This window comes from Triticum dicoccoides, chromosome 2B (assembly GCF_002162155.2).
Source record: "Triticum dicoccoides isolate Atlit2015 ecotype Zavitan chromosome 2B, WEW_v2.0, whole genome shotgun sequence".
Taxonomy (NCBI): Eukaryota; Viridiplantae; Streptophyta; class Magnoliopsida; order Poales; family Poaceae; genus Triticum; species Triticum dicoccoides.
In genome coordinates this window covers 15,802,054-15,814,625 of record NC_041383.1, presented here as the reverse complement: position 1 = coordinate 15,814,625, position 12,572 = coordinate 15,802,054, and the positions used below count along the sequence as shown (strand labels likewise).

Below are 12,572 nucleotides of genomic sequence, written 5' to 3'. Positions count from 1 at the left end.
TAGTATTTTAAGTTGTAAGGCTATCATGGAGTTGTAAGGTTATCGTGGAACTATGGGTTGCAATAGTTATGCTACTATATATATTGTGTGTTTCGTGCTATTATTTGAAGATTGCTATGGGTTGTTCTTGCTTATTATTTGTGTATTGCTATGGGTTGCTACGAGCCCGGGTTGCTACACCTCAATCTCACCACACACACACCATCTTCAAAATATTGGCCAAACCATGGACATGCAACTAGGAGCCCCATGCAAACCCACTATGGACATGCCACTAGGAAATGCAAACTAATTTACTTCATGCAACTCATTTAGTTCATGGAACCGTAGACATGCATAAAAACAATTAACATTTGGTTTTATTGCATCAAAAAATGATCCATCACAAAATTTAGTGCAAGAAAAAGGCCAAAGTAAAAATAAGTAACATTTTATTTGCCGAAGTTAGAGGTGGGCTGGTGCCGCTACGCGGGTGGGCTGGTGCCCCTACGCGGGTGGGCTGGTCTCTATTTTGGGCATGGTTATTTTCTCAGGGTCCATTTTCTCACGGCCCAACATCTATTCGGCAGCCCAGTTTTGTTTTTTTACTAGAAACTGAATTTGGGTGTGTACTCTGTTAACTGAAGAACAAAAACAGAGGAAACTGAGCATCAACACTGAATATGGCTCCTGAGAATATCATTACAATAATTCAAGCAAGTTTTGCTTCACACGAATTCAAGTTCATCTAACAAATGATCCCTGGCTAACTCAAACTACTGGGCACCCCTAAAACTAGCTGACTAACTAACTGAAACTATAACAAATTCTAGCGATTGATGAACATCAAGTAAAATAAACCCATAGCAATGACACAACCATAAAATGCTCCCGCCATCATATTTGCTTGTTGCTTCAAATCGATCAGATGCTTTAGTTGCTTGCCGATTTTCTTCAATTCACACTTCAGTTCTGCACTGTGCATCATCGGATCGGCTCTGTCCGCCAAATTGGGGGCTTGTTCCACGGCAAGCCGCCCCCCAAAATTGAGCTCTTGGGTTGGGGTTGATCCCTCCAATTTCAACCTTTCAACATATTCATCGAGCCACTCAAAATGCCCATATTTCTTCAGAACCTGAAAACAGGGGGCCGGCGGCGCATGAATCCTAGATCCACCACCCAGATCCACCGCCCTAATTCGAGGGTAAAAGAAAGAAATCGGGAGAAATTAGACCATAGAATTGGTCAAGAACACAGATCTAACCTGCCTCGGCTGTGGCTTGCTCAAACATTTCACAAACTCGCGCCCACGGTTGCCATTTTCTTCCCTCACACAAGTCAAACGCTTGAGAGGCTCCATGCGTGGGCAATCGGGGCATCTTGTCAACGGCAGTGGACCATACTGCGTCCATGGTTGGCAGGTGGCTGAAGTCGAGCTAGACATCACTCGCCGGCGGCGCGCTTCGTTGCCGGAGAAGAGGAAGAAGAAGGTGGGAAAGGAAAGGGGCAGGGTAAGCAATGGAGGGGGGCGGGCTGGCTCGGGTCGGGGCACGCTGATGAGCACGGGCATGCTTGTGTGGATAAGTTGTGGGTCCCACCCGCATGCGAGTAACTGGTGGGTCCCGCGTGTCATAACTCAAATCGCTAACCCTCGTGTTTTTCATTTCACGGTTAAACAGAGCCATGTCGCATTGGAGCTATTTACACGCTCAAGTGTGTCGCATCACAGCCATTCACTCGAACAACGTCGCACTCAAGCAAATTCACATCAAAAACGTCGCACAGGAGCTATTGGCCCGTTCGGCACATCGGTCTGCAACATTGCAAATAGCATGCTGAACATTTCAAATTTCCAGCGTTTTTTTTCAAAATCTCAAAATACCTGATCAAATTAAAATTAAATGCAAACTAAATTTAAGTTGAGTAAATTTAATTGAAATTTTATACTGAGTGAGTGAGGTCCAAGATTTTTGTGCTACCTAAATTTCAAAGATCGGTGATGGGGACAAAACGAATAAATCGGAGATGTACCCGACACTGTCTTGTCTAGGGGTGATGGGGACGACTCCGGCGCGGCTGGTGAGCCCGACGGTGGGCTTGATGCCGACCACGGAGTTGAACGATGACGGGCAGAGTATGGAGCCATCGGTCTCGGTGCCCAATGTCACGGCCGCCATGTTCGCCGCCGCGGCCACGCCCGACCCGAAGCTCGACCCGCACGGGTCGGACGACAACACGTATGGGTTGCGCGTCTGGCCGCCGCGCGTGCTCCACCCGTTTTTGACATTGCGGAAGTTGGCCCACTCGGAGAGGCTGGCCTTGCCGAGCACCAGGGCGCCAGCGTGCCGCAGCCTAGCCGCCACGCCGGCGTCGCGCTTCACCATGGAGCCGAGGAGCGCCAGCGAGCCGGCCGTGGTGTTGAGAGCGTCGTGGGTGGCGATGTTGTCCTTGAGCAGGACGGGGACCCCATGCAACGCGCCCGTGGCCATGCCGCGACGGCGCTCGGCATCGGCGCGTGCGCCCTGCCAGAGCGCATCCGGGTTGACCTCGATGACGGCGTGCAGCAGCGGGTTGAGGCGGCGGATCTGGTCCAGGTAGAACCGGGCGAGGGCGGCCGAGGTGAGGCTGCCGTTGCGGAAGCCGAGCTGGATGGCGTCCACGGTGGCCTCATGGAACTCGAAGCTGTGCGTGACGCCGCCGGCCGTTAGCAGAGCTAGGACGACGGCAACAGCCTGCACTCGCAGCCAAGCCATGCTTGCTTAGCTGAGCCCTGGACTAGACGGTGTCGGTGTGGTTGGTGGCCTGGCTATGGCTAGTGCTCGTTGCTTTTAAATTAGTAAAGTATGACCAGCTGCACGTGATCCACTCATTTTTTGTCTGTTTGGCGCTTTCCATATGCTGCATCATCGTTTGGAAAGATGCTTCATGAGCGGCGGGAATCCTATGAAAACTGGGGCCGCCAGCTGCGCGTGCTCCACGACTCTGTTGGATCCACTCAGTTCTTTTTGTCTTTTTAGCACCTTTCATTCATATGCTGCATCATTGTTTCAAAAGATCCTCCATAACATAAGCGCCGGAATCCTATGAAAATTGGGGCTGGTAGTATCACTTGGTCTGGGCTTTTGGTGTGCTCATCCTCTTCTTGTGCTTTTGATGAAGGCGGAAGGCAAATACAAAGATGAAGACGGTCCATCCAACAGTAATAACGAAGTGCCAAAATGATTTACACCATAGACGTGCATAAACACCGTGACACGAAAATAAACAAGTCCCAACACGACCTCTCCGCATTGTCAGTTCTATGGCAAGAACGTGGGCGTCTTTCTGACCATGGTAGCCAGCTCGAAGGCATACGCCATCTCGATCAGCCTCGGCTCGTACCCTCTCAACCCGCCAAAGCAGAGACCAAACGGCACCCCCAGCTTGCCGTACCCAGCCGGCACGGTGATGGCCGGCATGCTATCAATGGCGAGCACTGAGGATACTGCATTATTAGGTGTCACGATGGCGTCTAGCTCGTGCTCCCTCATCAACTTCTTCAACCCATTGGCGGACAGCTTGTTTAACTGACTGATCGCCTCTCGCTCCGAGGCACCGATGCCCGTTGTGTTCTCAGCCACCAGGAATACGGTTTGACCATTTTCCTTCATGTTTTCCTACAACGCATGGAATTATCGCAAGTTAAGTTGCACTTGTTTTGTAACTGCAAAGGAAATATGCATCATAATGAGAAACAAATACATGAAGAATAATAATTAACTCTAAATCGAGCTGACCTCAACAGGATGTGCACTGTTGAAAGCTATGATCTCTGCAAGCGACCGAACTGGGGAATATAATAAGTTTGACAGATAGGAGTTGAGGCTTAACTTGAACTCTGCTGGTAATGCGATCTGTTGGCCATTGTTTTGGGAATCCAATAGGACACTTAAATGCTCTATGTCAAGGTTCTCAATCACAACTGCTCCTTGTTTCCTTCAAACAAACAAAAAAATATACAAGTTGATGTGATATGACACCTAGATGGTACATGTTTTTATTTCCCCGAAACAAACTAACCAATAACTAGGGGCATTGTGCCTCTCACAATGAAGAGGCCAAAGTATTTCACTTCCTTGAAAAATATAAACATAATAAAATTAGATAGTTTGTACTTTATTCATATGGGGTCACAAGACTCATTTATCAAGTCATCGCTCGCAATTATTTAAGGGTGCCCTTTTTAAAAAAATGCATATATGATTTCATGCAAATACAATATGGAAATATAAATCATGATAGATCTAGTCAAATCGATGTAATACTGTAAGTACTGATTTTTTTTCAATAAGTTAGACAGACATAAGATAAATAGCCTTATAAACCCAGACAGAGGAAGTACCTCATTGTGTTGAGGTGTTGCGCGTAGGCCATCTGTTGCACAGTCCCATTTGGGAAGTTGAAGAAGCCACTAGGAACACCGATCCTCTTCCCACTAAGGCCACCTTTTTTCAAGAACTGCATGTATCCACCATGAGGGATGTACTTGGAAGCTTCCATCGTTGGAGTAGCGTCCCGGGCATCATAGCCGACGATGGCGTCCAGCACGTGGACTGCATCAGCCACCGTGCGGCAAATCGGCCTGTTGTTGATAAATGTCAATTCCATTTGTTTAACATGGCGTAAATTTCTTTGACAAATCAGTGCAAATAAAACAACGGCCATGAGTTTGAGCTGCGTATCGTAAAAATAAAGCAAAAGAATGTTGTATATACAGGAATAAGAAAAAAAAAATCTAAAGCAAGAAATCATTTAAGGGTAATATGTCGATAGAAAACAACATGTCCCTTATAAAAAAACAAAATATCGGTGTTTAGGTTTGCTTGTGATGTATACCAACATATACACTGCTTTATGATGATCAAGAATAATAAAGTGAATATGCGGGGAAATCAAAATAAAGAGAGATGACAATCATTTGCACGAATAAAAGAGCAACTAGTAGGGGGACGCCGGGGCAGGAGGCCCTGTCTCCTCCCTCTACACCGATGGTCAGGAGGACCACCTCGCCGATGGCTCTGTCGTCTGAGCCGGCGGCTGTGGTGGGAGGAGGGTGCGGGCAGGAGGCCCCCGTTATCCCCTCTTCCCCACTACCTGGTGTGGGGCACCCGTCTAAGGGGATCGGGAGCCCGCAGACGCCCTCTCTGGTAACTTCGGCACCACCTTTCAGGGTTTCGGTGCCAGGTTTTACTAGGGAGGAGGTGGTCGCGTTTGGTGGGATCCCGAACCCTATCTCCGAGGGGAGACGGATGAGTGCTCGCATCCTCGACATCCCTGAGGTGGACGATATGCAGCAGCGGTGCGCTATGAGGGCGGCCAAGCTTCAGGAGGCTGCTTTATCTTCTGGTATGTCCGTCAACTTATCTAATTCCTTATTGCATTTTTCTTATAAGGACATTATAAATAATGCAAACCAATTAGGAGTTTCACTAGGTGCTACGGATAGTGAGATTACCAATTCGGTGAATGATATATTAGATTTGGAGGCGGAACGTGCTTTAGAGACTATTCGTAATCTTGCAGCAGTTAAACCAATGAATGATGATGAGATTGATGCGTTAGGGGTTAGAGTGCTTGATAATCTGTGTGTGGATCTAGCACCCCCCAATCATGACGCTGAGGAAGATGATTTACCCCTAGAGAATGATGCTAGTAATATTTGTGAACCCGGTCATGAGGACCGGGTGACTGAGCTTAGTAAACCTAAGCGTAAGTGGAAACGGAAGATCTATCCCGATTCCGCAGTTCGTAGGAGTGCTAGGATTCGAACCACCAAAAAATTCCATGATGAACTATGAGAGGAATTTTTTGGAATAGCAGAGGTCTGAAGGACTTGGCTAAAAGAAGATTCCTGGCTGAGGCAGCTTTAGAGCAGAAGTTAGATTTTGTTGCTCTATCAGAGACGGGTAGAGATAACTTCGCACCACAGTTTCTCTCCTCTCTTGTGGGTGGTATTGATTTTGATTGGCATTGCCTCCCTCCACGAGGAAGATCGGGTGGTATCTTACTAGGTGTGAGATGCGATTCGCTTGAAGTCCCAAGTGTAGTGATGGGCGACTTCGCAGTGAAGTTTCGAGTTAGGTCCAGGATAGATGGTTTTAACTGGGCTTTGGTGGCGGTATATGGTGCCGCACAGCCCGAGCTTAAAGCGAAGTTTCTGGCGGACCTTGTTCGAATCTGTGGGTCAGAACAGCTGCCAATTTTAGTTGGAGGTGATTTCAATATCATCAGGAGGAGAGAGGAGAAGAACAATGATAACTTTGATGGCAGATGGTCCTTCATGTTCAACACCATTATTGAAAGCTTGGATCTGAGAGAGATAGAGCTTTCTGGTCGAAAGTTTACATGGGCTAATGCTCTGCCAAACCCAACCTATGAAAAACTTGATCGAGTTCTTGCGAGCGTGGAGTGGGAACAAAAGTTCCCTCTGGTTACGGTGCAAGCTCTTTCGAGGGGAATATCTGATCATACCCCATTGTTCGTGGACTCAGGGGAGCCGAACCACGTGGGTAACAAGAACACCTTCTCCTTCGAGATGTCATGGTTTGAACGTGAGGGGTTCTTGGACTTGATTGCCAGGGAATGGGTTAAAGGTGTAGGAGGCAAAACTGCTATTGAGCGTTGGCAGAATAAGATTAGGCATTTGAGAAGCTTCTTACGGGGTTGGGCTAAGCACCTCAGTGGTGAGTATAAGATTGAAAAGGATAGACTCCTTACTCTTATACAGGACCTGGACATACAGGCCGAATCCAATATTTTATCACCAGCAGAGCTTCAGGTTAAAAATGAGGCGGAGAAGAGGTTAAAAGAACTACTCCGCGAAGAAGAACTGAAGTGGGCTTTTGCGTGCTAAAGTCCGCAAAGTGGTCCAGGGGGACGCGAATACTCAGTTCTTCCATTTGATAGCTAATGGCAAACACAGAAAGAAGCGTATCTTTCAGCTTGAGCAAGACGAGGGCACTATTTTAGGTCAGGATAACCTAAAAACATATATTACCGACTATTATAAGCAGTTATTTGGACCTCCAGAGGATAATAGTGTGTCCCTTGATGAGTCCAGAACTGAGGATGTACCTCAGCTATCGGCTGCCGATAATGAGATTCGGGTTGCCCCGTTCTCGGAGAAGGAGGTGTTTGATGCTATTGCACAGATGAAAAATAATAAGGCTCCCGGACCGGATGGATTCCCGGCAGAGTTCTATAAAAAGTGCTGGCACATTATTAAGGGGGATTTATTACCTATGTTCCATGATCTGTTCTCTGGACAGCTTCAATTATTCCACTTGAATTTTGGGACTATCACACTGCTTCCTAAGAAGACGAATGCGGTGAGAATTGAGCAATTCAGACCGATCTGTCTCCTCAATGTTAGTTTCAAAATTTTCAACAAGGTCGGGACTAACAGACTCACACAGATTGTGCATTCTGTGGTGCAACAGTCCCAAACCGCTTTCATGCCGGACAGAAATATCCTTGAAGGGGTGGTAGTCCTGCATGAAACGCTCCATGAAATCCATTCCAAAAAATTAGATGGAGTGATTTTTAAGGTGGATTTCGAGAAAGCGTATGATAAGGTCAAATGGCCATTTCTCCAACAGTCATTGCGTATGAAAGGTTTTGATGAAGCCTGGCACCGACAGGAGTGAATCATTTACGCAAAAAGGTAGTGTGGGAATTAGAGTTAATGATGACATAGGTCACTATTTCCAGACACATAAAGGCCTAAGACAAGGAGATCCGATGTCACCTATCTTGTTTAACATTATGGTGGATATGTTAGCAATTTTGATAGGAAGGGCTAAGGAAAATGGTCAAGTAGGTGGATTGGTACCTCATCTTATTGATGGAGGTGTCTCTATCCTTCAGTACGCTGATGATACAATCATCTTTATGGATCATGACTTGGCCAAGGCGAGAAATATGAAGCTTGTGTTATGCCTATTCGAACAATTGACCGGGTTAAAGATCAACTTTCATAAGAGTGAGCTGTTCTGTTTTGGCAGGGTCAAAGATGAACAGGATGCTTATAGGCAATTGTTTGGATGTGAGTTGGGAGAGCTACCCGTCTCTTACTTGGGGATTCCTATCCACCATCGTAGGCTGACAAACAGAGAATGGAAGTGCATCGAGGACCGATTTGAGAGGAAAATGAGCTGCTGGAAGGGCAAGCTCATGTCATACGGAGGCCGATTAATCCTAATTAATTCGGTGCTCATGAGTATGCCAATGTTTCTTCTATCGTTCTTTGAGGTACCAGTTGGTGTTAGGAAGAGACTGGACTTCTATCGATCGCGTTTCTTTTGGCAGGGTGATGAGCTTAAAAGAAAATATCAGCTTGCTAAATGGGATATCATCTGTAGACCGAAAGACCAAGGGGGTCTAGGTATTGAGAATCTCAAAATTAAGAATAAATGCCTTCTTAGCAAGTGGCTGTGGAAACTCTCTTCGGAGAATGATGCTATGTGGGCTCAAATCCTTCGCGGCAAGTACCTCCAGACAAAAACTTTGTCTCAGGTTACAGTACGGCCGACCGACTCGCCCTTCTGGAAAGGTCTCATGAAGGTCAAGCAGGCATTGTTTAATAGGACAAAGTTTGTTATCGGAAACAACACGAGTACACGTTTCTGGGAGGATACTTGGCTCGGTGACACACCCTTGGCCATCCAATACCCTTCTCTGTACCGCATTGTTCAACAACGTGAGGTGTCCGTTGCATCGGTCTTTCAATCTACCCCCTTAATATCCAGTTCCGACGAGCGCTAGCGGGCAATCGTCGGGAAGAATGGCTCCGTCTAGTTAGGAGACTGATGGAAGTCCAGCTTTCTCAACAACCCGATGAATTACGCTGGAAGTTGACTAAGTCTGGAGCATTCACGGTTAAATCAATGTATATTGATGTTATTAATTCGAACTCCATTCCTACGTCCAAGTATGTTTGGGATGTCAAAGTTCCTTTGAAAATAAAAGTGTTTATGTGGTTTGTCCATAAACAAGTTATTTTAACTAAGGACAACTTGATAAAGCGTAATTGGACAAGACCTACTAGGTGTAGTTTCTGCGATCGGGATGAGACTATCAAACACCTCGTTTTTGATTGCCCGCTGGCCAAGGTACTTTGGCAGACGGTCCACATTGCTTTTAATATCAATCCCCCGAATTCTGTTAATGAGTTATTTGGGACATGGCTTAATGAGATTGAGCCTGACTTAGCGAGACATATTCGGGTTGGAGTTTGTGCTTTGCTGTGGACTATCTGAAATTGCAGAAACGATTTGGTCTTTAACAGAATAGCATGTATACATTTTTTGCAGGTCTTATTCCGAACTACGGCACTGATCCGTTCGTGGTCGCTACTCACCCAGACGGAGGCCAGGGGGCATTTGGTTACTGGGTCTTTCCGCTGGGAGATGGTAGCTCGAGATATCTTCAACCGGTTTGGATGTCGGTCATGTAATAGGATAGGCATTTAGTATCCCTATCTAGTTTTAGCCAGCCGGTTGTGGCATCTTTTATTGGCTAGTTGATGTTTCTAGCTTTTTTTGGCTCTGTGTGAGCTTTATGTGCTTTTCTATGATTTTAGGAGACCTTTGGAACCATGTTGGTACTACTTTATTTTGATAATAAGATGGCCGTATGCATCGTTCTGATGCAGAGGCCGGGGAATCCCTCTTTTTAAAAAAAAAGTACGGTATATTATATTGGCAATATGAAATCGGTGGAATAAAAGATCACAAGGCTTTGATACGATCCACAAGGTATGATACTATTTCAACCCAACGATTGTTGAACAATATATTTTAATCACACTAACCCGACGGTATCTTGGCGTAGTGTGATGGGAATAACCCCAGCCCGGCTGGTCAACCCCACCGTGGGCTTGATCCCCACCACCGAGTTCAGCGACGCCGGGCAGAGTATCGAGCCGTCCGTCTCCGTCCCCAGCGTCAACGCCGCCATGCTCGTCGCTGCCGCGATCGCCGACCCCGTGCTTGACCCACACGGCGTCGCCGACAGCACGTAGGGGTTCTAAACGAAGGGAGCATTAATTACTAGAAGGATGGAGTCAAATGAGAAGAGCGCTCAGGTGTGCTTAGTTACCCTGCCCCGGCCGCCGCGGGCGCTCCAGCCGCCACCGGAGAAGCTGCGGAAGTTGGCCCACTCGTCCATGTTCGCCCTGCCGGCTTGCCCAGCACCACGGCGCCGGCGCGCCGCAGCCTGCGCACCACGCCGGCGTCCCGCCTCACCACGGAGCCGAGAAGCGCGAATGACCCAGCCGTGGTGTTGAGCGCGTCGCGCGTGGCGATGTTGTCCTTGAGCAGGACGGGCACGCCGTGCAGCGCGCCGATGGCTCGACGGTGGCGGCCGGAGCAGCGCTCCGCGTCGGCGCGGGCCGCCTGCGGGAGCGCGTCCGGGTTGACCTCGATGACGGCGTGCAGCAGCCGGTTGAGGCGGCTGATCCGGTCCAGGTAGAACCGGACGAGGTCCACCGAGGTGAGGCTCCCGTTGTTGAAGCCGAGCTGGATGCTGTCCACGCTCGCCTCCTCGATCCGGAAGCCATGAGCACCGGCGAGCGCGAGCACGAGGGCGGCGACGGCGACTGCCAGGAGCGGCCGAGGCATCCTGGAGGGCAAAGAAATGTGAAGTCAATGTGCGGGCTCAAGTGTGCTCAGCTCAGCTGAAGCTAGCTGCTCACTCAACTAATATTCTGTACGTCCTTCGATTTCTCCTTTCCCTTTGAGCTCTCACTTTGTACCGTGCGATGGACTCCAATTGGCAAATCATATATACAATTAAGCAAGCAAGCACACGGGCTGTTGGTGGAAAATACGAATGCAGCTGGTGAACACAAGTTTCCTTCCGAGAACGTCACGGGCGACGTACAACCGGCATGGTGGTGCAATATAAATAGGTGTTTATTTACACATTATATATGTCCTATTTTTGCCCGTTGTGGCTATTTGTTTTTTATCTGGTCTTTGTTTGCCTACTTGAGATGTTTTTGGCAGTTTGGTACTTTATCCATCTTAATAAATGGATATGTGCGTCACTTGATGTCAGAGAGGCAGGGGGTAATCCTCCTTTTCGAAAAAAAGAATGTCTATAGTCCATTCAAATGGTCAAAAAATTTATGGAATGATCTACGTCATTCTAATGGTCCTGCCGCGCTTTCGTGGATGATGTGATCGGAAGTGTCATACAAAAATCATATCAGAAGTGCCCTATGTGTATAATGGTTCAACAATTATTACAAAACTACTCCACATACGATATTTAGGTATGGTTTATGTACGATAGTTAATCTAATGGTCCTGCTGCGCTTTTATTTATTCATGGATGGTCTGATCAAAAATGTTGTACAAAAATCGTATCAGAAGTGTCGTATATCTACATCATCTTTTGGAGGTGGTTTTCTGGGTCTCGTTAGTTATTTTTGCATCTAGATCATCTATTGGAGATGCTCTAATGACCACACCAAACTTGACACCACACCCGACCGGAAGCCGATGATTTGTGGGACCAAAACCACATAGACTTCTCGGTGTCAACCATGTCATATCACACCAGGGCGGGGTAGAAGCCCGAGGCACCATCTCCTACCTCGAAATGTGACACAAGACCAGAACATTAAGGGAAACAAGAGTGCATTTTCTATAGATCTGGGTTCCCTGACGAAGACGAGAGAAACCGACATAAAAGAGTGGAAGGAGAAGCTTTCTGCAGTATAGGTCTCGGCTAGGGCTGGACCAAAACTCGTAGCTTAAAGAATGCTCGATAGTTTGTCTCGCTAAGCTTGTAGCTCGCTTCATAATTAACAGAGCCAACCACTCATTTCATCTCAGTAAGTTTAACGATCTTAAGGAATAAGATAAACATTTTTGTAGCATCTAAATCGATCTATCCAATCAAATCGATCCAACCTAGTTCACAGAAGATAGGAAATTAGTGCACCTCCTCATGTAGTCACCATCTCTTGGTAAAAATCATGTACATTCTTACCCTGTAGACCGTAGCACATTGTAGTATGTTCGCGAGCATTCACGATCTTAACGAGTTTCAAATGAACAAAGCCGAGCAGGGTTTCCTACTTGTTAAGCTTAACAAGTTTAACGAGTACGTGCTTAACGAGCTGAGCAGCTCATTAATCCACCCCTACTCTTGGCTACAACAACGGTAGAAACACAACAATTTTATTCTACACAGATCATGCAGATTTTTACGAGATCTTTAGATGGATTTGGTGCGTCGTGTGACACGCGTGGAATGAGGCTTCTTCAGCACCTTGAGTGAATCCAGCTCCGTGAGGTCAACAGCGGCAGTGCCTGTCGGCGGTGCCCACTCGAACTCGTGCCAACTGCCAAGAAGCACTTCATGTTCACCATCGTCATGCCCACGCCCAGGCAGAACCTATGCCCCGCGCCAGATGGCATCATCCTGATCTGCTTGGGTCCTGGCAAAGGGCCGACGCCCTCCCCCTCTTTGCCGGACAGGAACCGCTCCGGTCAGAACTCGTTGGGATCCAACCGGTAACGGGCTAACGTGTCTGCGCCTTATTA

General features: G+C 47.4%; 1 protein-coding gene and 1 pseudogene across 1 annotated transcript; both read right to left on the bottom strand.

The window, feature by feature from the left end:
- Positions 1 to 773: 773 nt before the first annotated feature.
- On the bottom strand, positions 774 to 2,821 carry LOC119361777 (probable amidase At4g34880). Its single transcript, XM_037626924.1, has 2 exons — positions 2,011 to 2,821; positions 774 to 1,114 (listed from the first exon to the last, which is right to left on the bottom strand). The coding sequence occupies exons 1-2, from the start codon at positions 2,730 to 2,732 to the stop codon at positions 1,108 to 1,110; spliced, it is 729 nt and encodes a 242-aa protein (XP_037482821.1). The 5' UTR covers positions 2,733 to 2,821; the 3' UTR covers positions 774 to 1,107.
- A 173-nt stretch (positions 2,822 to 2,994) lies between these two features.
- Positions 2,995 to 10,722, bottom strand: LOC119366846 (annotated as a pseudogene).
- Between the last annotated feature and the right edge of the window lie 1,850 nt (positions 10,723 to 12,572).